Source organism: Chionomys nivalis, chromosome 2 (assembly GCF_950005125.1).
Source record: "Chionomys nivalis chromosome 2, mChiNiv1.1, whole genome shotgun sequence".
Taxonomy (NCBI): Eukaryota; Metazoa; Chordata; class Mammalia; order Rodentia; family Cricetidae; genus Chionomys; species Chionomys nivalis.
Genome location: NC_080087.1, coordinates 12,046,550 through 12,068,677, shown reverse-complemented (window position 1 = coordinate 12,068,677; position 22,128 = coordinate 12,046,550). Strand labels below are relative to the sequence as shown.

Sequence of the window (22,128 nt, the reverse complement as noted above, 5' to 3'; positions counted from 1 at the left end):
TCATCTGAAAGGAGGAACCTCAGAGATGATGCCTCTGTAAGTCTGGCTGTAGAGCATTTTTTAAATTGGCGATTGATTTGGGGAAGGACCCAGCCCACTGTGGATGGTGCCACAGTAGGCAGATGGTCCTGGGTTCTCTAAGAAAGCAGGCTGAGCAAGCCATGAGGAGCAAGCCATAAGCAGCACCCTCTATGGCCTCTGCACAGCTCCTGCTGCAGGCCCCTGCATGTGGGACTGTTTTATTACAGCCCTGCCCTGTTTGAATCTGTCTTGACCTCTGAAGCATGATTAATAAAAACTCAGAGTCAGATATTAGGTTTAACCTAAAGACCAGAAAAGCAAAGCACCTAGTCATTGGCTCTTACCTCAACCTCAGTCTGAAAATGGTGATCTTACTTCCATGAATCTCAGAATGAGAATGAGACTGAGAGCTGTCTCCTGTTTTATAATCCTCTCTAGTTCTGGGATTAAGGGCGTACACCACTACTGCATGGTTTCTGTGGTAAACTGGTGTGTCTACTGGGATTAAAGGTGTGTGTCATTGCTGCCTGGTCTGTAAGGCTGACCAGTGGGGCTGTTTTACTTTTCTCATCCTCAGGCAAGCTTTATTTATTAAAATACAGATGAAATGCCACTATAGACTTCTCTAATTGGTGGACTACATGTGGAAGTGTAAGCCAAATAAACCCTTTCCTCCACAACTTTCATTTTCGTCATGGTGTCTCATTGTAGCAGTAGAAACCTTAACTAAGACCCATACTGCTGTTAGCGTTGTTAGTGCAGCGGCCACCAAGAACTTATTTTCACTTATTAAAGATAAAGCAAAATTTAACACTAATGAGATGAATGTGTTCATTTTTTTTCTCTAAAAAGTTAAATATTGGCTGGGCGTGATAAGGTTATAGCTATAATCCCAGTGCTTGGGAGGCAGAGGCAGGAGAATTCCTCCAAGTTTGAGGCCAGACTACCTATATACCAAGTTCCAGGCTAGCAGGAGACTACATAGGGAGAGCTAGTGTCAAAAGAAATGAACAGAAAAGAATGAATATTTGACACTGCAGAATATACACTGTCTTCAATAGATTTTAGAGTTGATTAGTATTTTGATCTTAAAATCACCAATTCTGAAAATGACATTTTGCATAAATAAGTAGCACATGACTGCAGAGGTAGGTATATGTAGTCCATTTCAGAAATTATTGGAAATTCTGTCCTAATCCCAAGCCAAAATTCATGGAATGACTTTATGAAACTCAAGGCAACAACTAAAATATCAGTTTTAAAACTCAGATATTCCCACACAGTGTGGTCCAAAGATAAGTCACATGTTACATGCTGAAGAATCATAGTAGAAAATAATGAAGTCTTTTTTTTTTATGAAGTGAATGTTTCTGTGCAAGAAGAAAACTTTTCATATGAAGTAAAAATACCAGTTTGTAAGGTATAACAACCTTGAATTTGAGGGAGGTGCTTCAGACAGTATCCATTGGTATCTCATGCTGTTAAAGTGGTTGTGCGCAGCTTAAGTGTGTGTATTACATGTCCAGAACCAAGGCTATACTGAAGTCTCGCCGTGCAACACAGGCGAGCTTTGACAGAAACACCACGGACCCGTTATGTATTTGATTTTGGATTAAATTTCTGTCATTGCGTGCTCAGAAACCATTGTTCCTGCCAAAATTTTTGGAAACCTTATATTTTATTATTTGACCCTGTGTGGGATTATGAATAAGTTTAAAAAGCCAAACGATAGTGTGACTATAAATAAATAACAATAATATATTATTCATTGCTTCTTGCCAAAGTCATTTTCTAAGACTTTCCTCTTTTTTATTAGAACTGTTTCATGATACATAGTTAAAGTACATGTAAATAATAGCATGATCTTTGGGAAAAATGTAAAATTTATTGTCCAGTTGTAATATGCTGTCTCTGGAAGCTTCATGTTCTTAAGAGAAACTAGTTCGTGTAAGTGGGTAGAACATGATGTGAAGCCAAAGTTTTGAGTTTTCCTGAAGAAACAACTTTGGTGTTTCCAACAGCTGTTGAAGTCCTGTTCCCACAAGTCAGTGCCACGTTACTGTAGACACTGCTAATCAGTGCCAACCTTCAGCCCTGCTGAGAAAACAGCTAAAAGCACCTTTTCTTTGCCATTTATTTTCTTATTTTTTGAAGTGTAATATATACTTAGCAATGTCACAAAGTTTTTAAAAGGCTATTTCCAAGTATAAGCAACAGTAAAGATATGGTTAGTGATTTTGTGTGTGTGAGAGATAAGTTAAAAAGGAACAAACATTAGTAAAAACTAAGAAGTAAATTAAGGTGGTAGAGACAGAATCAAATACATCAATAAATAGAATAAGTATGAACGGACTAAATTCAATTAAAAATAAAATTGGACAGATTCTACATTTGAAAACCTAGATGGGGGCCCAGAGACGGCTTAGTTGGTAAAGTGCTTCTCACGAAAGGCAAGGACCTGGGTTTTATCTTTGGCACAAAATTTACTAAATTCCTGTGAGCAGGGCATGGTGGTTCACTTTTGTAATGTCAATACTTTAGGACCATGAGGATTGCCATAAGTTCACAGCCACCAGGCTGGACTACATATGCCAGCATAGACTACTGTATAAGGCTCTGTCTTACAACAAACTTCCCCAAATCCATGCATATTTGAAGACAATTAAATATGTCAACTAACATCTATCTAATTTTATATCTGTTGGTGATGGCAGCAGCACACACCTTTAATTCCAGCACTGAGGAGGCAGAGGCAGGCAGATCTCTGTGAGTTTGAATCCCGCCTGGTCCACAGAGCAAGTTTCAGTACAGCTGGACTACACAGAGAAACTCTGTCTTGGGGGGAGGGAGAAAAGGAAAAACAAAATCTGTATGTGGGTGCTGGAGTGATGACTCAGTGGCCACCAAAATCAGAGGAGCTTTGTTTGGTTCCAGTGCCTAACAACAGGCAGCTTACAACTGCCTGTGATACCAGAGTCGGGGACTTGGTGCTTGCTCCCAGTTTTTATGACCCGCAAACAGACACACATGCACATATAATTACAAAGAATAAAATAAATAGTTTTGAAATTCTGTATCTGCAGATTGTGGAGATACGGTTCAATGGTTAAAATCGTAAGACAAAAGAAACATCACCTTCCCCTGCCGTGGTAGGAATCAAGATTGCTATCAAATACTTTACTACTAAGCTACACTTGTAGCCCAGATTTAATTTAATTTTTTACACACTAGTCCCCCATTCCTAAGGTATGAGAATAATGAAATATTGAAAAAAACATAGAAATAATTCAGCACAGAAAATTAAAGGAGAAAAACAGCATTTGAGTACATGTTCTAAATAACATTTGAGTTACCCAGTGCTCATGCTAAGCTTTCCACTTAGTTTTCTACCTCTTCACTCTGATCAGAGGGTTCCCCTCAAGCAGTATGAGAGAATTAGAAGAGGAGAACTATACTGTTGTGTAATTGATCAAGAGATGGGGATGGAGAACCTGTTACTAACCGTATAGGAGGCGGTGTGGAAAAGACAAGAGCTCTAGAGCCAGGCATCTCTGAGAAGAGACTCGGCTCTGTCGTTCACTGCTGTGAGGCTAAGGCTTCCTTTACTCCGCTGTGCCCTCGGTTCTCGGTAGGTGGAATGATGGCATTTCCTTGGATGGCAGTTGTGGGGCTTAATGAACTCAAGGACACACAGTGGTTTTTACTGTGCTCCCCCTTTCTCCAGAGCTGGTCTGAAACTCTGGGTCTTGCTGACCTACACCCATTCATACCCAGCTTCTGTAGTGGGTTTTGTTGTTGCTGCTGTTTTGCTTTTGTTTTCTTGATGCAGGGTTGATTGGTTGGTTTTGTTCATTTGTTTGGATTTTGAGACAAGATCTTATCTTGGAGCTAAGGTTGATCTGGAACTCATTGATAGCCTACAACTTTCAGAAAGTGCAGGATTGCACTACCATCTCTTGACTACTGTAGCCTTCTCTTTTATAGTGTTGTCTTTAGGCCATCTTGATCTTAAATAAGATTTAAATTGATTAATGCGCCTTGGCCTTGATGAAAAGTGTTTTCCTTTCATGCTGTAAACTGACCCTTCTTTATTTGTCTTTAAGGTGAGTGACTTCACATGGAGCCACGACGGGACTCAGGCGCTTATTTCCTACCGCGATGGGTTTGTCTTGGTTGGTTCTGTCAGTGGACAAAGACACTGGTCATCTGAAATCAACTTGGAAAGCCAGATCACGTGTGGTATATGGACTCCTGATGACCAGCAGGTAACTTCTGAAATGCCACTGTGTACTACTGTTATCATAGCAGGTTAAGAAGGAAGCTGAAGGGGACAGATGCAAAAACCTCTTAAAGAATCACAAAGTGCTGAGGGCACCATTCACCAGTAGAAAAGCTTGTCCAGTTTGCACAAAGCCCTGAGTTCCATTTCCAACACTAAAGGGAAAACACTGTCCAGGTGAAAATGGAAACAAATAATGTAGATGAGACAAATATTAGAGAAATTCTAATGTAGTAAGCATTCAGTTAACATTTTCACTGCATGAGATTTTCATACAAATTCATTTTAAAATCCAAATGAGCAGCTAACTGATCAGTAGGAATGAGTAGAAAAGAAAGTTCAGCTGATGATCATATTGTGGAAAATGTTTTCTGCATGGGGAAAAACTAGCACAGTTCACTTACGGGCAGTGATGAGATAATACAGATGGTGCTGAGGTTACTGGGCAGGAGTGTGAACAGTGTCCCCGTCACTTCTGCTCAGGGAAGCCATTGGCCGGAGTCTGTCAGAGGTTTATAATTTGTCATCTGCCCTTGGAATACACTTTGGGAACTTCTGAGAACAAAGGCAGGAAGAATCAGCTGTACTCATGGGCTTCTGTGTGATGTAAAAGCAGGGCCTTATCTGTAGAGGAGGTGCATACAATGTGGCTAAACCACTGACGAGGTCTGAGATGACAAGCCACACATCGCGGTCCTGAAAGTGGCAGACTGACAGAGCTCCTAGCATGGAAGGAAAAATTGGGATACGAAGTGGTTGTCATGTGCTGCCACACTGTAAAACACCCCAAGGAATGCCTGAGCATAGTGAGAAGTGAGGACGTGAGTTAGACAGAGCACTGAGTACCTTCATGGGAGCTTTTGGTTGCTTTTCTCAAGTGTAATTTCAACTGTTTGTTTATTGCCCCTGTTTGATTGAGTGGTAAAATAGCACAATGACTCGTAAAATTGTGTATTGATAATTTAAAAATATATTATCAACCAATTTAAACCTTTGAAAATACAAAATGTGTTTACCAACTATAGCAGAATCCATTAAATGCTAAATTTTATACCAGACATGAAATAATTTTTTTTAAGGAAGCTGTATAGCATGGAACCATTTCATCTGTTTTTGAGCCATATGTCTTTTTACTAATTTGCCTTTCTCTAGTTCCCATACATTCATCTCATGTTTCCATCATTTCAAATTTAAACAGGCAATTTCTCTCAAATGTTGCATTTTGCTTCATACTAAAAGATTGTGTTGTGTTAGGGAACACAACCTTGTCTGAATATTGGATAGTGGACAAGAACTCTGTATATTTTGCTAGGGCTGCCATAGCAAAGCACCACAAGTAGGGTGCCTTAGCCAGCGGAAACTTTTCTTTCACAGGGCTGGGGCTGAGGCTGGAGTTGAAGACTGAGACATTAGCATTGTGTCTGGCTTGTGGATGACCACTGCTTGTAGTGGCCTCACGGTCTTCCTCGAGACACTTGCAGCCCCGGAGTCTCTCTCAGGACGCCCACACCTGTTGGATCAGACTGTCACTCATGTTTCTTCAGTACTCATCTCAAAATGGAGTCACATTCAATAAATTTACTAGAAAACAGTATAATCTGGGGGCATCTAATTCACTTTGTAACAGACTAATAAATTATCAGAAAAGAGAAGTTCACAGAAACAGCACAATCAATTTGGGGTGTGTTTATGTTAGAACACATGTTTACTTTGGAAAAGTTGAAGGCCTGGGGTGGGGGAAGAAGTCTGTAGGACCAGGATAACGAAGCAGCAATACTTTTACAATACTAAGAAGCCCCTGACATTGGTTTTCTCTATGTCTTCTGGGGTTTGGGAGACCAGACCACCTGAATATGAAGTGCTTTGAGATGTAGACAAACTGCCAGCAGTAGGCTTATGGTTGCAGTGCCACTCACGGACACTGCTGAGAGCTTGGGATTCATCTCCTTCAGAACTGCAAAGGAAGGAATGGTCCTCAGCAGTTGACCAGACATGCTGTGTCTGACAAAAGCCCCAAAATCAAATTGTGGGAATTTAGTCTTAAAAAAATGAATACTTCTGTGGTAATGGTAACATGGGAAGAAATTCCTTGGCTCATACTTTTCCTGGAAGAATCCCAAGAAAATCCGCAGGAGCTTTTTCCTGCCACAGGGGCGGGGTTCCACAGGACTGTGAGCTGTAGAAGTCTTTACCTCACACACCTGTTGTTAGCTTTCTCCAACTTAGTTACCCTGAGTACAGTTCATACTTATTTTGTAAATACTAAAACTTTTAATAGGAAGAATTCTTAAATCTCATATTTTTTACATACTTTTAAAATGATTTCAAATAAAATAGGAAGGGTCTCAATTGATAAATATTCCACAGTTACTATGAAAAGACTCCATTTTTTATTTGTTTCTTTTTTGTTTTCTTGTTATTTCCCAGATCTGAGAATATGCAGGCATGATCAGGCCACATTTTTCTCTTCTCTTTTAGCCTTTAAAGAGTTATTTTGTTTCATTTGCTAAAAGAAGAGTTAGCTTAAAGCACCATCTGATGTATGCAAGCGTTATTCCAAGTTCACTGAGTTTATCTAATCATCTTTAGGTGACATTGAGGGAAAATCAATGTCAAAAGCCAGAAAAGTCACCATATGAGGTAAATGTCTTCTATATGTATGTACTTTGCGAGAAACAAAACTTTCATTTACTGTCAAGGTGAGGTGGAATCAGGACTTGAGACAGGGTTTCTCACTAGGCCCTGGGGTTTACCAGACACTAAAATCAGGTCCTTATCGTGTGTGGCAAGCACTTGTTAACTGAGCTATCTCCCTAGTCCCTGAGATTTTTAAGTTTATATACTTTTCTTTAATTAAGTCTAAATTAAGATTTTTAATGCTTAATCATTAAACAAATTTAAGGACAATCTCAGTGTCATCAAATTTTGCCTCTGTTTTTTCACACTTTTTTTTATCACTGTCTTTGGGGTGTGTGTATATGAGAGATGGAGGGAGGGGGGAGAGGAAGGAGAAGAAGGAGTATGTGTAATGCAGAGGCCAGGGGTATGTGCGTGCTAAGCAAGTACTCATCACGGACCAGTTTTTGCTGTATTTGTTTTGTTATTTGAATCAAAGTCTCTCTATGTAGCTCTGACTGTCCTGGAACTGGCTTTGATGACAAGACTGTTGAATAACAAATAGAGATGGATCCATCCTCCTCTGCCTCCTGAGTGTTGAGAGTAAAGGTTTGCACCAGCAAAGCCAGCTCTGTTGTATTTTCAAAGTAAACTCAGGATGAGCTTGAGCTCAGCTGTGCATTGGAGCAAGTCTTTTCAGAGTGCATTGCTCTTGTAACCAGCCCTCCAGAGTGGCAGCCGCTGTCAGATAGGGAAGGAGCTCCCTGGGACACACAGCCAGACACTCACACAGCCTCTGCTTTCTCAGCCAACAACAGCTTTATAAAAGTCCTTTCCCTATAAAACGACTTTGCTAAGATTTGACACCCAGGTAGTCAAAGAAGAGAGGCATGCCTTTTGATAGAAAAATGGCAAACCTGAAAACCTAAAGTATTGATGACTGTTTATTATTTGCAGCAGATTTGTATTCATTAGGAAACATTCTCTGGCTGCTCTTTAAAGGGTTGGCTGTCCCCTCAGCTCCACTGTCGCCTCCCTAGGAGCCTATTAGGTGTGAGTCCTATGGCAGAGGCTACTGTTGCCCTGGGAAAGACGCAAAAACTGCTGTGCTCCGTCCAGCAGGAAAAGAAAGCAGTGGTCTCCCTTATTCCTCACACAGACATTTTTGAATAGATTGTTTCTTTAAAAAGAAAGACAAAACAGAAAACTCTGAAACATAGTAGATTAAAGCTTTGGTCACCCATGCCTTTGCTGAAGACCTTTGTCAATGATCAGAGCAACTTTTTAAAGAGCCTTTGTGGTAACTGTTGGCTCCTGACTAGAACATCTCCAGAAGGGTATGCACGCCATTTGAGACATGTGCCTCTGGGGAATCTAATGGCTTAGGTTCAGGATAGAGGAACTTATTTGGGGGGAGTGTGTTACAGGAATCTTTCTGGAATAAACACGCCAACACCAGTGCGAGTGGGAAAGAGAAGTCATGGTGGACTGAAGCTAGGGTCGTTCCTGGGAGGCCTCAGCCTCTGTTCTAGTTGCGCCCTTTTGTACTCTAAAGCCATAAGGTAGGACAGACAGGAGAGCAGCAGCACACAGGCAGTCAGCGGGTTTTTAAGGCAATGACCCATTGTCTTTCCAGGCTCATTCTGTTCCAGGAAGCAAATGAAATCCTGCTTAGAAATGAGCAGTGCAAGCAGTGTTTTAAGTAAATCAGTACCTAATAATTGGCCTTTCCTACCTTATTCTGATTCAAGTGCACTACCTATTAAAGTAAATGTGTTTTGAATGAAGGAGGGAGAAAGAAATGCCTCTAAAACACAACTCCATGATCAGGTCTTTGAAGTAACACAAACACCCAGTTTGCCACTCATCAAAAAGAAGGCCCAAGGTGGTTATCTATTTTTTAATTTCTATGAATGATTCCAAGTGGTGCTGGAATCCTCCTAGCTTGTTGGATCCATGTGGACTGTCTAGACATGTTGGGAAGGATCTTTTTCTGTGGAAAGGACCCAGGACCAGGGCCAGTGTGTGGTCAACTGGTCTTATTATAACTCCTCCTTTCAAACTCTGCTTCTGCTCTCCTCTGCCGGCCATAAAATCTTTCCAGTCTGATTTTAAAATGCTACAAGTTTATCCAAGTATATTTTAAAATTTTTCTTTTAATTTCTTGTGGCTACTAATAAGCTTCTTCATAAAAGGACTGAATGGTAGGCTGGGCGTGGTGCATTTGGGCAGAAGCAAGCCATCTGTAAATTTGAGACTAGCCTAGGGGTTTTGAGAGGTTCCGGGTTTGTGCTGCTCCACGCTCCTTGAGAAACACAGTGACTGGAGCAGAGTCTCCAGGACTATCTCTGGTGCTGAAGACAAGCCAAGCCCACACAAGCTAAAGTAAGACAGATTTCAGCTGGCAGTGTCTACTGAAGCAGGTATGAGTCCGAAGTAAATGGAGCTGCTCTGCCACTGTAGATGTGAATGGCCGGGTATTTTAAAGGAAGAATGAGAAAAGGGAAACAGGCACACTGGCATTGTCGAGTAGGGAGGAGCACAAGCAGGAAGGCGCCTGTAAATGGAATTAGAATCGCAGATCTGTCCAGCTGACCTCCACCAAGAGCAGGGCACTGGGCCTAGCTTGGGATGAAGCCTAGAACCAGTTCTCTGAGAGAGCTTGGACTTTCACAGGCAGGAATTTGAGGGAGGCCAGTGCCATTTTAAGGCCATGATTTTAAGTTTTTAGAAACAATATCAATGTTCACTCAAGCCTGGGAGAGGCAGAAGGAGAGTAAATGAAACTATTTGTGCTCAAATTCTGCATTTTCTTAGGTCACAGTTAGGTGTAGTCCGGGTCAGGGCTCAGAGGCTTTGATTGGAGCGATTGGGATAGTTCCTATACTGAAAGCGCACATGTCGTCTTTCTGACGAGACACACATGCCCTCAGTGCCAAGGGCAGACATGATGCTGTAGGCAAGCATGAAAAGATGGCCATAACAATTGCACAGGAATGGTTGTGAAACCCTGGGAAACTGATTCCGGAGGTCAGCCGTCTAGCCAGACTCTTGTGTTCAGGTAAAGACCATCGTTAGGCTGTGGTAGTAGGAAAGTCATTTGAAGAAATTCTAACAAAAGAGTGACTTTGAGATGTCTGTATAACAATTTTCTCCTTCCATTTTAATTTTTCACTGTAAATTTCATGAAAGATTTTTTTATTTTTATTTAACGTATCTTATAATTTATCTAGTGATTCAGTAATTAGCTGAGCCCAGAGAGAACCACAAACAACCAGAATTCTAGTGTGTGGACTGGGGCAGGGTCTTTCTAAGTAGCTCAGGCTGGGCTCACATGGGTGGGTCTCCTGCTTTGGCCCCTGGGTACAGAGGTTGCAACTGTGTACTACTGTGCCCAGCTTTGGGTCTTAATTGCTACTCTTAGTAACCAAAACAGCAACAAAAAGGCACAGTTACAAACACAGTAGCTGCACCTCTTTCCGTTAAAAAAAAATTCTTTCACAAAGCACTCAAGAAAAAAATTTCAAAATATATGCAAAATAAAACAAAATGATCCAAACTAGAAATAAAATAGCACAGTGATTGGATGAGGATAGCAGAAAATGCAGGAATCTGTCTCCTAACTCTTCCTCTCTCCCTTTGCTGTGATGATTCATATCCTCCTTGCCTGTTTTAGAAAGGAGTCTTCCCGTGAATGATTAGTTAAGGACTCAAATAAAGACGGGCTTGCTTTTCTCAGTGTAGCACTACTTCAGAGTCATTCCTGGGTCTGCAGGGAGGAGGGAAGAGAACCACTCTTGGCATTGGTTTAATGGGCAAGCTCATTTCTGGGTCCTACATGCAGACTGTACTTTTGTTTTCCGGCCGCCTAGACCTGAATAGTCACACAGAAACTATATTAATTACAACACTGTTTGGCCAATGGCTCAAGTTTTATTTCTACCTAGCTCTTAACATCTTAATATAACCCATTTCTCTTCATCTGTGTATTGCTGTGAGGTTGCAGCATACCAGTTCTGGCATCTTTCTCCTTTAGCAGCTACATAGTGTCTCCCTGACACCACCATCTTTCCTCTCTCTCTGCTTGGATTTTCTGCCTTGCTGTATTCTTCCCTGCCATAGGCCAAAGCAGCTTCTTTATTACCCAATGGTAATAAAACATATTCACAGTATACAGAGGGGAATCCCACATCACTGGCAGCAAGGGGCATCTCCTCATAGCTGTCTAAGCTAGTTTAGAGGTGCTCTTTTTTGCGGTAAGGAGATGAGTCATCCTCAGAATTACAGAATTGTATGTTTAACCCCAAGAAACAGATTTATAAGTGATGGTTGCACTCAACTATAAAACTTCATTTCATGTCTTTTCAAAACGAAATGGGAAATAATCTTCAGGTGAGCAGTTCTTTCATTTACAGCTCCCCATTTTAGAACCTGATTCTTTAGTTACTTAATGTCTAGGACTAGCCTTGAAACCCCTTGAGGCCGCTGTTCTAAGATGCACCAGGGAGGTCTTTGAGAGGGAAGTTTGGTGTGAGTTGCGCATCAGAGCTGAAGTTCCCTCTGAAGCAAAGGAGGGTTGTCCTTTCATTCTGGCGTCAGCTGCCTGTTGAGGTCTGCCACAGTGCTAAGGTTTCCCCCAGCCTCAGGCCATAAAACTTCTGTTGAGTCTCGTGCCTACTCTCACCTGAAGCATAGGAGCCACCAGAAGAAATAGTAGGAAGAAAATGGGAGGACAGTCTTAGGGGAGGATGTAAATATTGGGTTTTAATCTAAAGAAAAAAAAAGTAAAAATTTGCTTGGTAGAAAAACTTGGCCAAAAGCCAGTGATTTTTTTTTTTACAGAAATCTATTTATAATAGTCACTGATAATTCTTCACAGAACTATTTGACATCTCAGGATACAGACATGCCTTTGAGAGGTATGATAGAGACTGACCCAAAACCAGAACGCAGCTGTGGTTAGTGTAAGATCACTTCTGTGTGGAGAGCCCCCTAAGGCCTGTATGAGGCAATGAGCTCCTGTTGGGTACTAGACAGATGCTGGGCACTGGAGCCTAAACAAAGCCACAGTCTCTCCTGGCAGGAAGAAGGTCTGTGTGTTTGCTCTAGGTGAAAACAAGAACATGCATTTCTCCCTGGACATGCTGACGTGGAAGGGCTTTTGATACTTCTGGGGGAATATAGCAGGCGGGCAGTTGGATACGTGATTCCAGGGCCTAGGAGAGACTTAGGAAGGGATTGGCTATAGTTGAGGCGCTGTTGGTGTGATTGTAGAGAAAAGAGTTAGGACTAACCTTGAACAGCAGGATGAGGAGGAGATTGGAAGGGGCTAGCACCAGTTTGCCTCAGCTGTACTCCTTCTCTGGTTAGGACTGTGGCCAGAGACTGATGTCTGCCCGCACCGGTGTTGATTATTACACTGTCGTGTCCTCCTGAAGACCTTTCCTCACATGAACTTTTTCTCATTACAAGTGTTAAGGTGTGAAAAGAACTTGTAATGGAGATTTTTGTTTGTCAAATCTGACTTCATGCTGTATTAGTGTTCTTCTTTTATCTGTGACATACTTGTTCCAGAAGAGTTGCTTTCTAAGCTAGACTGAGAGGATTTCTTTCCCCTTCAGCCCATCTCAGTGGAGTGTCTTCCTGCAGGAGCCGTAGTTGGAATGAATTCACAGAGGGCTCTTAGAGCTGCTCTTCTGTTCTCTTTTGCTTTGGTGTGGCTCTTGAATAGCAGGCACTCATTAAATTGCCAGTCCTTTATCTTAAAGACTTGTATGTCTGTTCTCCCAGCTGGCTCTCTGTTCACTCTCTAGAACAGAAACTTAGTGTCACTAAATGCAGAGGCGTGCCCTGCCCTTTGCAGACTCCGCTGAGCTCCGTGCACAACAACAGGTCATGGGGAGACGCATGCTGATACACAAAGCTCCCATCCTTCAGACTTCAGCTCAGGCTCCCACAACAAAGTACTGTGAACGGGTTGGTGGTTGGTGAAAACAGACATCAGTTTCTCATATTCCAGGAGGCTGAGAAGGTCAAGGTAAAGGCGTCAGTCGGTTTGATTACTAGTGAGGATTCCTTTCAGCTTGAAGATGACTGACCCCAGGTGCTCACATCGCCTCTTTGATGCTTGAAAGTAGAGAGGGAGAAAATACAACTTGTATCTTTTCCTCCCAGAAGGGTACCAATCCTACCATAAAGTCCCCATTCTTGGGACTTTATCTAGACCTAACCCCCCCCCCCGTAGGCCTCATCACAAATTGCTATTATCATAAGGATTTGGCAGATATGTAAACAATGAGTCTGTTGCCGTCCATGTTCTCAGAAGGGGGCTAGACATATAGTCACGTGGCAAAGACAGTGAACATTCCAAGGTCATAGGAGAACCCACAGGCAGGTGCTTGGGTTTCTTCAGGATCGACATACTTTTGAAGAATTTCTGTCTTTTGCTAGCGAGTTGTTTTCATCAATAAAGTCTTATGTGTCCAAATGTCCTTTCACTTGGCATGAAGGCACGTGAGAATTGGGGTGCAAAGAGAAATGTGCTCCACAGACACCATCCATAGTGTTAGCATTGCTTGGACCTTCATGCCTTTTTCCTTTGGAAATGTGTGCACCTCCGTTGAAAGTGTAAGACAACATGTTCTGTGCCTTTTGTTGCAAACTGTTCATTATGTACATTAAATACCTGCTTGTTTTAGTGTATAATTCAGCAATTCTGAGCTGTGTTCTTGCCTCCTATCTTTGTATCCATGTTGCTTGAATGTCCTACAGACATGCCATCAGATACTGAGTTTTCTGTCGTCAACCAAGATTTCTCCGTTTCTAATAGTTTTGTCCGTATTTAACTTTAATCTACACGCACTGATACAGTTCTTGGGGAAACTTTTTCATTACAGATAATGTTTAAAGGAATTTGGCACGGTGGTCCATGCCTGCTTTAAAACTCCAGAAAGATGAGGAAACAGGCTTACAAGTTTGAATCTAGCTTGAGCTGCATAAACCCTGTCTGAAAAACAGTAGCAGAATAGAATATTTAATGAGTGATTGGTTTATTCTAAAACACCCATACAAATTCCAAAAGCTTATTGCTTCTCTAGGGAAATGTTTCTTCCATTGTAATTAATCAATTACCCATATGTCTTCAATTGGCTGGGTGGTGGTACATGCCTTTAATCCCAACACTTGGGAGGAAAAGGAAGGTGGATCTCTGAGTTCAAGGCTAGCTTGGTCTACAGAGCTAGTTCTAGAACAGCCAAGACTGCACAATGAAACTGTCTCAAAAAAAAAAAATGCCCATGTTCTTGACTTTAATTCATTCGTTTCATAAAAAAAAAAAAATATTCACCAAGAGCCCACTGTGTACCCGGGTCTGTGAGATGCCAAGGATATAGCTGCAGAGTCGGCTATAGAGGTGCATGCCATCTAAATCTCAAGAGCAGAAAGATGCCAGGATGAAAAGGCTCTAATCAGGCCCTGAGTGTGAATTCTAGTCCTTGCAGTCAGATAGCCCTGGTTTGACCATTTTATCAGGTTGCATGATTTCTCCCAAGCTGTTTGTGTCTGTGAAATACAGGTGATGATTGGTGTGCTTGTCACAGTGAGAAGTGGATGTTGAGCATAAAAATGTGAAGTTTATAATACTGTCAGATGCAAGATCTCTAGAGACTATCACAAAGTCAGTGGTAGTGTTCATCATGCTTTCTGGGACACACACATGCTAGCTGGTGACACACTAATGTCCAGCATGCCTTAGAGCTACTCTGAGGGGTGGGGGGCTCATGCTGCTCTCAGTGCAGAGCTGATACCTGCAGAATCTTCCCAAGTTTTCTAGCTCTGATGTGTACCTGCCTACATCCATGGGGGATCAAAGAAAACTCTTCAGTAGTACCCTGAGTGTACTGAGGTGTCAGGCTTCTCTGGGGTTCATTTCAGCATGAACCAGAAGTTCTGTCACTGTGATGACATGTTTGGCATTATTCTTAGCATCGGGATTAAGCATTCAGTGAACATGTTAATATCATCCATGTGTCATTGCATTGATGATTAACTCACTAATATAACTATCGTGTAAAAAATTCTAAACATGGAAATTAAAAACATTTTCAGGAAAAATACACTTGTATGAGAATATGTTAATGAAACCCATTATTTTATTTTATAAGTCACCTAAAATTTTTAATTGAAAAGTTATTTTAGGAGCATCACGTAAGCATGTGCTTACGTGACCAAACGTATTTTCTTTTCAGTCAGACATAAACGTTTTCTCTAAATTAGAACTCTAATAATGAATTTCTGCTGCATCTTTATTTTTCAAAATAATGAATATCTTTTCTTAGCCGCTGTCTTTTAGCCAGAAGACACAAGAAACAAAAGCAGTCAAGCAGGTTTTTCTGGTATTTGAAGTGTCTGAACAGCATAGTAGTCATCATGCTGCTAGTCTCACACTGCAGCCGAAGAGGTCCAAGACTCTTAACAGCGGCTGTGATGCTTAGTGTAGTTGTCAGCTTGATAAAGAGAGGGTTAACGTTGCCTGGGAAATGAGCGTCTGAGCATGCTGCTGAGGGGTATTTTAACTGAGGTAGGAAGATGCACTCTCTGTGGTTTGTGCCGCTCTTGGTTGTAATCCTGGACTGTGTAAATGGGGGAAGTGAGCTGACCACGCATGTGCGTGGACATTTCTCTGCTTTCTGTCCCTGACTGGGGAAACAATGGGCTGCTCCTCAAGCTCCAGCCACTGTGACTTCCTCTTTATGGGGACTGTTACCATGGGACTTAGACACAAAACAGACCTTTTGATGTTGCTTCTGTAGGACGTGTTATCGCAGCAGCAGAAGAGACTTAAGATATTGTCCTGTTGTCCTCAGTTTTAATTGGTTTATCTTTTCAGATATGAATGTATTTTGTCTTTCTAAAATAAATCGAGACTGAAATTTATGCCTGCTTGTTTAAGGGCCCTGATGTTTGTTTGTAGGTGTTGTTTGGCACAGCAGATGGACAGGTGATCGTCATGGACTGCCACGGCAGAATGCTGGCCCATGTCCTCTTGCATGAATCTGATGGCATCCTCAGCATGTCGTGGAATTACCCCATCTTCCTGGTGGAGGACAGCAGTGAAAGTGACACAGACTCAGATGACTATTCTCCTCCCCAAGGTACCCAGCTCCTCTCCCTCGTTATTACTGCATTTGACAGAGTGACACCACTTAGAGGAGAATGTCACCACTCCCTCTCTCTCCCCTTGATGCGAATCTTCTCTGCTACCCTTTTTCTCAAGACCACTGGCTGATGGCTCTCCAGAGGCTTGGGTTCTCCTAGACATAACGTGAGACGTATGTCTCCTGCTGTCCCTGTGGTTTTGTGGGACTCAGCTGCTTAGTGGGAATAAAGAGCATTGCAGATGAAAACTTCTGTACTATTAATATAATTTTATAGGTGATATAGCCAAATCCCTAGCGGTTTTAAAGCCAGTAGCTTAGCTTCAGATGTATAAAAGAAAGATTCGTTCTGCTGTTGCAGAGACCAGCAACTGGAACTGGTACTCCATGTCCTTGTTTGTGCTCTGTCCCCTTTCTCAGTCGCAGAGACCTATTGTCCCGCTGTAAGCTCAAGGTGGAGATAATTCCAGACTCACGCCTCCTCTGCCTCTGGTAGTGTGATTTACCTTTCAGATGTTTTAGAGACCAAAGGGAAGAAGCCAAAGTTGAGGGAAGCCTTTCCTATCCTGTGTCCTCTGCCTGAGTCAGCATTGGCTGTTCACCCAGTATCCCATCTCTGCACTTTTTATTAAAAGAAAAATGTATTATCAAATGGTGGAAAGGAACAACTCCTTACTTAAAAGGGTGTCATACAACTACAGGCTCCTGTCCTCAATTGATTTTGTTGTATGCCCTGGAGTTGAAGCTATGCATTGACTAGTTTCTCATCTTTCCTCCTGTCATGAGACATGCCATTCTGGGAAGGGCTTGTCTCCTCCTCCAGTCACAGAGACAGAGGGGCTTCCTAGGAATTTTTCCCATGTTAAAAAGAAATGATCAGGAGGATTTCAGGATTACTGGGTCATAGGAGGGAGAGTGTTCAAGCACCCACAAATTTACTCAGGAGGTAATTATCACTTTCCTGATGGGACACAGCCTTGGTAAAAATGTTGCTCATATTTCTGTAGCCTAAGAGTAATAAAGTCAATTTCTATGAAATGTAGGCAGCTTGTCTTTAGACAGATCCTGTCTAGTAAATGGGATCCTTATTTTACTAGAAGAAGAAATAGTGTGCACAGACCAACGTTAGAAAGCAAACTAAAGTTGATCTGAGGCAGCAGGCTACCCCTGGTACTTCTCTAACCAGAGCTGCACTTCTCAGAAGCAGTGGGGTGCTTTTGGGGTAGCATACACTTGCCTTTTAGGTGTACAGTATTTGAGTGCAGAGGTAGAATGGCACAGTGACTCAGAGGGAAGGGAGGAGATGCGGTTACCCAGCAGGTGGCTATCCAGTAGGCCACCTTGCCTGGCTGCTGGAGATGAGTTCAGTATGACTGACTGTGGCACCTACAGAAACTTCTGAGGAGTTCTGGCCATCCAGCTCTTCAAAGGGGCCTTCACTTGAAATTTTTTTTTTTTAACCAGGTGATAGTGGCAAACACCTTTAATCCCAGCACTTAGAAAGCAGAGGCAGGCAGATCTCTGTGAGCTAGGACAGCCTCGTCTACAGAGTGAGTTCCAGGACAGCCAGGGCTATCTAGTAAAACCCTGTCTCAAAAAAACCAATCCCCACCCCCCCAAAAAAACCCCAGGTTTTAAGAATTCATTTATTTTATATGTATGGATGTTTGCCTGCATCTGTACCTGTGCACCACATGTGTGCAGTGCCTAAAGAAGCCAGAAGAGGGCAGTAGATCCCTGGTACTGAAGTTACAAGAATGGTTGTGAACCACCATGTAGGTGCTAGGAATCAAAAGCAGGTCCCCTGGAAGAGCAATAAGTGCTCTGAACCACTGAGCCATCTCTGCAGCCTGGCTTACTTTCTTAAGTTACATGAGTGAACCAGTTAATGGCCTCTTACACAAGAGCACCCCTAGAACTTTCCAAGCAGAGTTTCCTTATGCTGGTCATGTACTCCCCACATGGTAAAGTACTTAATGAGTCATATCTGGTTCTGCCCTCTCTGAAAATTTAAGGAACTCATACTGGCTGCCTTGGCTGCTTATTGCCTGTAACATTCAGTGAAGCCTTTTGTTCTGTGCATTGGACCACAGTTAAGAAAACATTTTTTTGTCCCCCTTCCCACCATTCTTTATATATTTACCTTTTAAATAATGTACACTTAATATCTGAAGAAACAAATAATGCTTTAACATACACGTTAATAAAGTCACACAGGCTATCACCCCAGTTCCTCTGGGCCTGCACATCCTACATCCTATCCTCATTCCAGCTGCCCATGATGGTACCCCACTGTGTGACTCCTGAGAGCTACAGTGCTGTTTCACTCGGTAGCATCCCAAGCCAGGCTGGAATCTGTATTATTAGACAACTTTTAGGGCACTGTAGTGGTTTGAGTGAGAATGGATGGCCCCATAGACTCATATGTTTGAATACTTGGTCCCCAGTTGATGGAATTGTTTGGGAAGGATTAAGAGGTATGGCCTTGGAGAAGATATGTCACTGAGTATGGAATCTGAGGCCCCCCAAAGCCATTCCATTCCCAGTTAGCTCTCTTTGTCTCTTCCCTTATGCATAAGGATGCAAGCTCTCAGTCAGTTCCTATTCCAGCACCATGCCTGCCTGCCTGCTGACTTCTATCCCCCTGCAGCCATGAGCCCCAAATTTAATGTTTTCTTTTACAAGTTGCCTTAGTCATGACAGCACAAAGTCACCAAGTCAGGCACTGTGCAGCAGTGTAGCTTTAGACATCTGAATCAGGTTTTGTGCCCATAGTCTCTACCTTTCACTCAGCCTTGTGTTTCTACAGATGGTCCTGCAGCATACCCCATCCCTGTGCAGAACATCAAGCCTCTGCTCACCGTCAGCTTCACCTCGGGAGACATCAGCTTAATGAACAACTATGATGACTTATCCCCCACTGTCATCCGTTCAGGGCTGAAAGGTACAAAATAAACCTTTCCCCACAGGTGGGACCTATGAGCATCTGCCTTCTGGACTGGTGCCTAGAGAGTTCTCTCCTGTACGATGACGTCTTTAGTGAAGTTTATTGACAAGGGCACTCTGCTAAGCTCCCTGCTTATCTGAGCATCTGTAGCTGCTTCTTTCTTGAGTTGCACACTCGGGCTTCCTCTTCACCTTCTCTTTTCTCCTCTTGAACAACAGCATGGCCTGTTGTTATGGTCACATCTGTCACTTTACTCAGGTGGCAGCAGATTGTACACAGTTGTCCTTTACCCAGAAGCACGTAGAATTTTGGCAAGCTTACTAAAGAATTGATCATTATCAGTAGAGTTACTGTGAAAGATCTATGGAGGTTCTAGACTGTCATGATAAGTGCTGGTACCTTCCTGTGAAGAAATATTTTCTCAACAGAGTCACTGGGAATGTTCTGATTGTGAAATTCAAGATTACTTAAAAACATAGTGACTTTGCTAGATTTTTGGAAAAAAAAATCTTGCCTCTTTAGGATTCACTGGACAAAGTAGAAAAAAATTTTAAATTTTAATCCTGGGCTAGTTCTGGTCCTTGATACTAGAGGGACCTACTATCATCTGAATAGGGAGACAGACAAGCTAGGCCCTTTTGTGTAACTAGTTGCTGTCTAAATTGGCTGTGGTCAAGAGTTACTGCTGTGGCAGCAGCTGCTCCTTGTCTCGGTTCTCTGGGAGCTGGGGTATAAGAGTCATGTTGTGTGCACCCCACTTGGCAGCAGTACACTGCACTCCTCTGTGCTGCCCACACACATAGTCTGTTTTCAGATGGCAGAATATTTTTAAGCAAATTGTACTTGTTCTTAGGTATCTCACTTTGCTGTTTCAGAACTGCACTTTTAAGGAATTACTTCCTTATCAGCTCCTCCAGGACAGAAGCTGTCCATACCATAAACAGTCCCTTCAGGAGTGAAGTAGTCTCTTTCTGTTGCTGGCGAACTTCAATTCTTGTGTTGCTCTGTTAATTATTTTCTGAATGTTCTGTCTTCCATGGAGTTAAAAATAGGACTGGCCATTATAAATTCCTTCATGTGTCTCCTACTCTAAAGTTCTATTTTTCTTCAAAAATTCTTTTTTTAAACCTTTTAACAACATTTGCCAATTTCTTGAAATCTGCCTCTAGCTGTAGAATCCTGAATTTTGTTCTCTATCAAATACCTGGTTACAGTTCAAAATGTTGTAATTGCAATTCCATTACTATTTATTCTTAACATTTTTTTTTACCTCCTTGCTATGGAAGCTCTTATCTTTTTATTTATTTGTGTATTATCTACCTGTGTCTCTATCAGCTTCTTGAATGTCTATCAACACCTCTGCTTGCCAAGTGTGCATTATGGTAATAGAAAAACAATGGGTGACCGAAATTAGTCTTTTTAAAATGTACTATGTTTTTAAGTTTATTGTTTTCTATAAATTTACTGCTTTAGTCATTACCTATGAGAAATTAAATCTAATTTGAAATGTGTGAGTTATTTATTTATGGTGGTGTAACTGGGATGGCTGTGAACGTCTATGCTGTACTATCTCTCCAATTGCAGAGTTAGATTCCCTGAGCTCGTATCATCCACTAGTTACTGTATAAAAATTTTCCTGCCTTGGTGTTAGAATATTTGTTTCTGATCTGATACCCAAATGGCTTAGATTCTGACTTACATGTGGTAACTATAAATAGTTCTTGTTTTTAAATTTTAATTTTTGAGGTAGTTTGAATGTAATTGTCCTCCATAAGCTCATAGAGAGTGGCTCTATTAAGAGGTATGGCTTTGTTTGTGTAGGTGTGACCTTGTTAAAGGAAGTGTGCCACTGTAGAGGTGGATTTTGAGGTCTCTCATATGTTTAAGCCATGCCCAATGTCTCAGACCTCTTCCTGTTGCCTGTGGGTCAAGATGTTGGACTCTCAGCTCCTTCTCAAGCACCATGCCTGCCTGCATGCCACCATGTCACATACACCATGATGATAATGGACTAAAGCTCTGAAAATGTAATTCACCCCTTAAATGTTTTCCTTTATAAGAATTGCCATGGTCATGGTGTCTCTTCAGAGCAATAGAAACCTAACTAACACAATTATCTTACAGTCTGCATTGGTAAATAGTGGGAAGAAGCAAGCACTCTGAGATCAGAGATGCCTAGTCATGGCTTTATGACAACACCATGAGAAAAATTGGTGAACAGAGATACTGAGACTGCTCAGATTTGCAGTTCAAAACTAAAGATGATGTGACCCAGATTCTTTGGTAAAAGTCTTGTGCCCTCAGGGTCTCATGAAGACCGAAGGTCTCTGATCTCTGTGGTCTTTCTATAGTGTCTCAGAGAACTTGTCCAGGGGGAAAAGGAGACTCGTATGCCCTTCATCACCAGCACTGTTAGCTCATGTGACGTTCAGATCTCACAGTTTCATACTGTTGACTGAGTTTTCTGTCCTGCCCGGTTCCCACAATCATTAAGTCCAAAAGAAATCACACAGAGGTCTACGTTAATCATAAACTGATTGGCCCATTAGCTCAGGCTTTTTATTAACTCTTATAACTTATATTAACCCATTATTCTTACCTGTGTTAACCACGTGGCTCAGTACCTTATTTAGTGGGGCAGTCACATGTTGCTTCTTCTGTGGCTGGGGTCACTGCCAACCAGGAGTTTCTTCCAGAATTCTCCTGTTCTCATTGACCCGCCTCTACTTCGTGACTGGTTGTCCCACCTATACCCTGCCTGGCTACTGGGCAATCAGCGTTTATCTATCCTCCATGAATAGCCTCCTTCTGCAGCTCCTGCCCTGGTTTTGTGCTGTAGACTCTGGGGACTTCAGAAGTGGGTGCCCGTTTTCTCTGTGCTTAGGGAGTCCCACTTGGGACCAACTTGTCTGAGTAATTTGTCTCGGTCTTCTACTCTGCACATGAAAAGTAGGAGATGGGCTTTTGGTGTGATTTTTCTTTTCCTTGAGCAGGTGTGGTACAGGCAGTGGCAGCACATCTCTAGGTGGTAAATCTCAGAGACCCTTCACATGGCATCCTGTTTGTATCGGGGAGCAAAAGACAAAGGGTGCCATTGTAGTATCCTGTTG

At 42.1% G+C, this 22,128-nt stretch overlaps 1 protein-coding gene across 2 annotated transcripts in view; it reads left to right on the top strand.

Moving 5' to 3' along the window:
- The window catches only part of Tulp4 (TUB like protein 4), a 180,847-nt gene that overhangs the window by 117,715 nt on the left and 41,004 nt on the right, over window positions 1-22,128 (top strand). For both annotated transcript variants that reach the window (XM_057756029.1, XM_057756036.1), the window contains exons 4-6: window positions 4,125-4,286; window positions 15,888-16,068; window positions 18,881-19,015. In XM_057756029.1, the coding sequence (XP_057612012.1) occupies window positions 4,125-4,286; window positions 15,888-16,068; window positions 18,881-19,015 (478 nt within the window). The remainder of the gene's footprint in view (window positions 1-4,124; window positions 4,287-15,887; window positions 16,069-18,880; window positions 19,016-22,128) is intronic.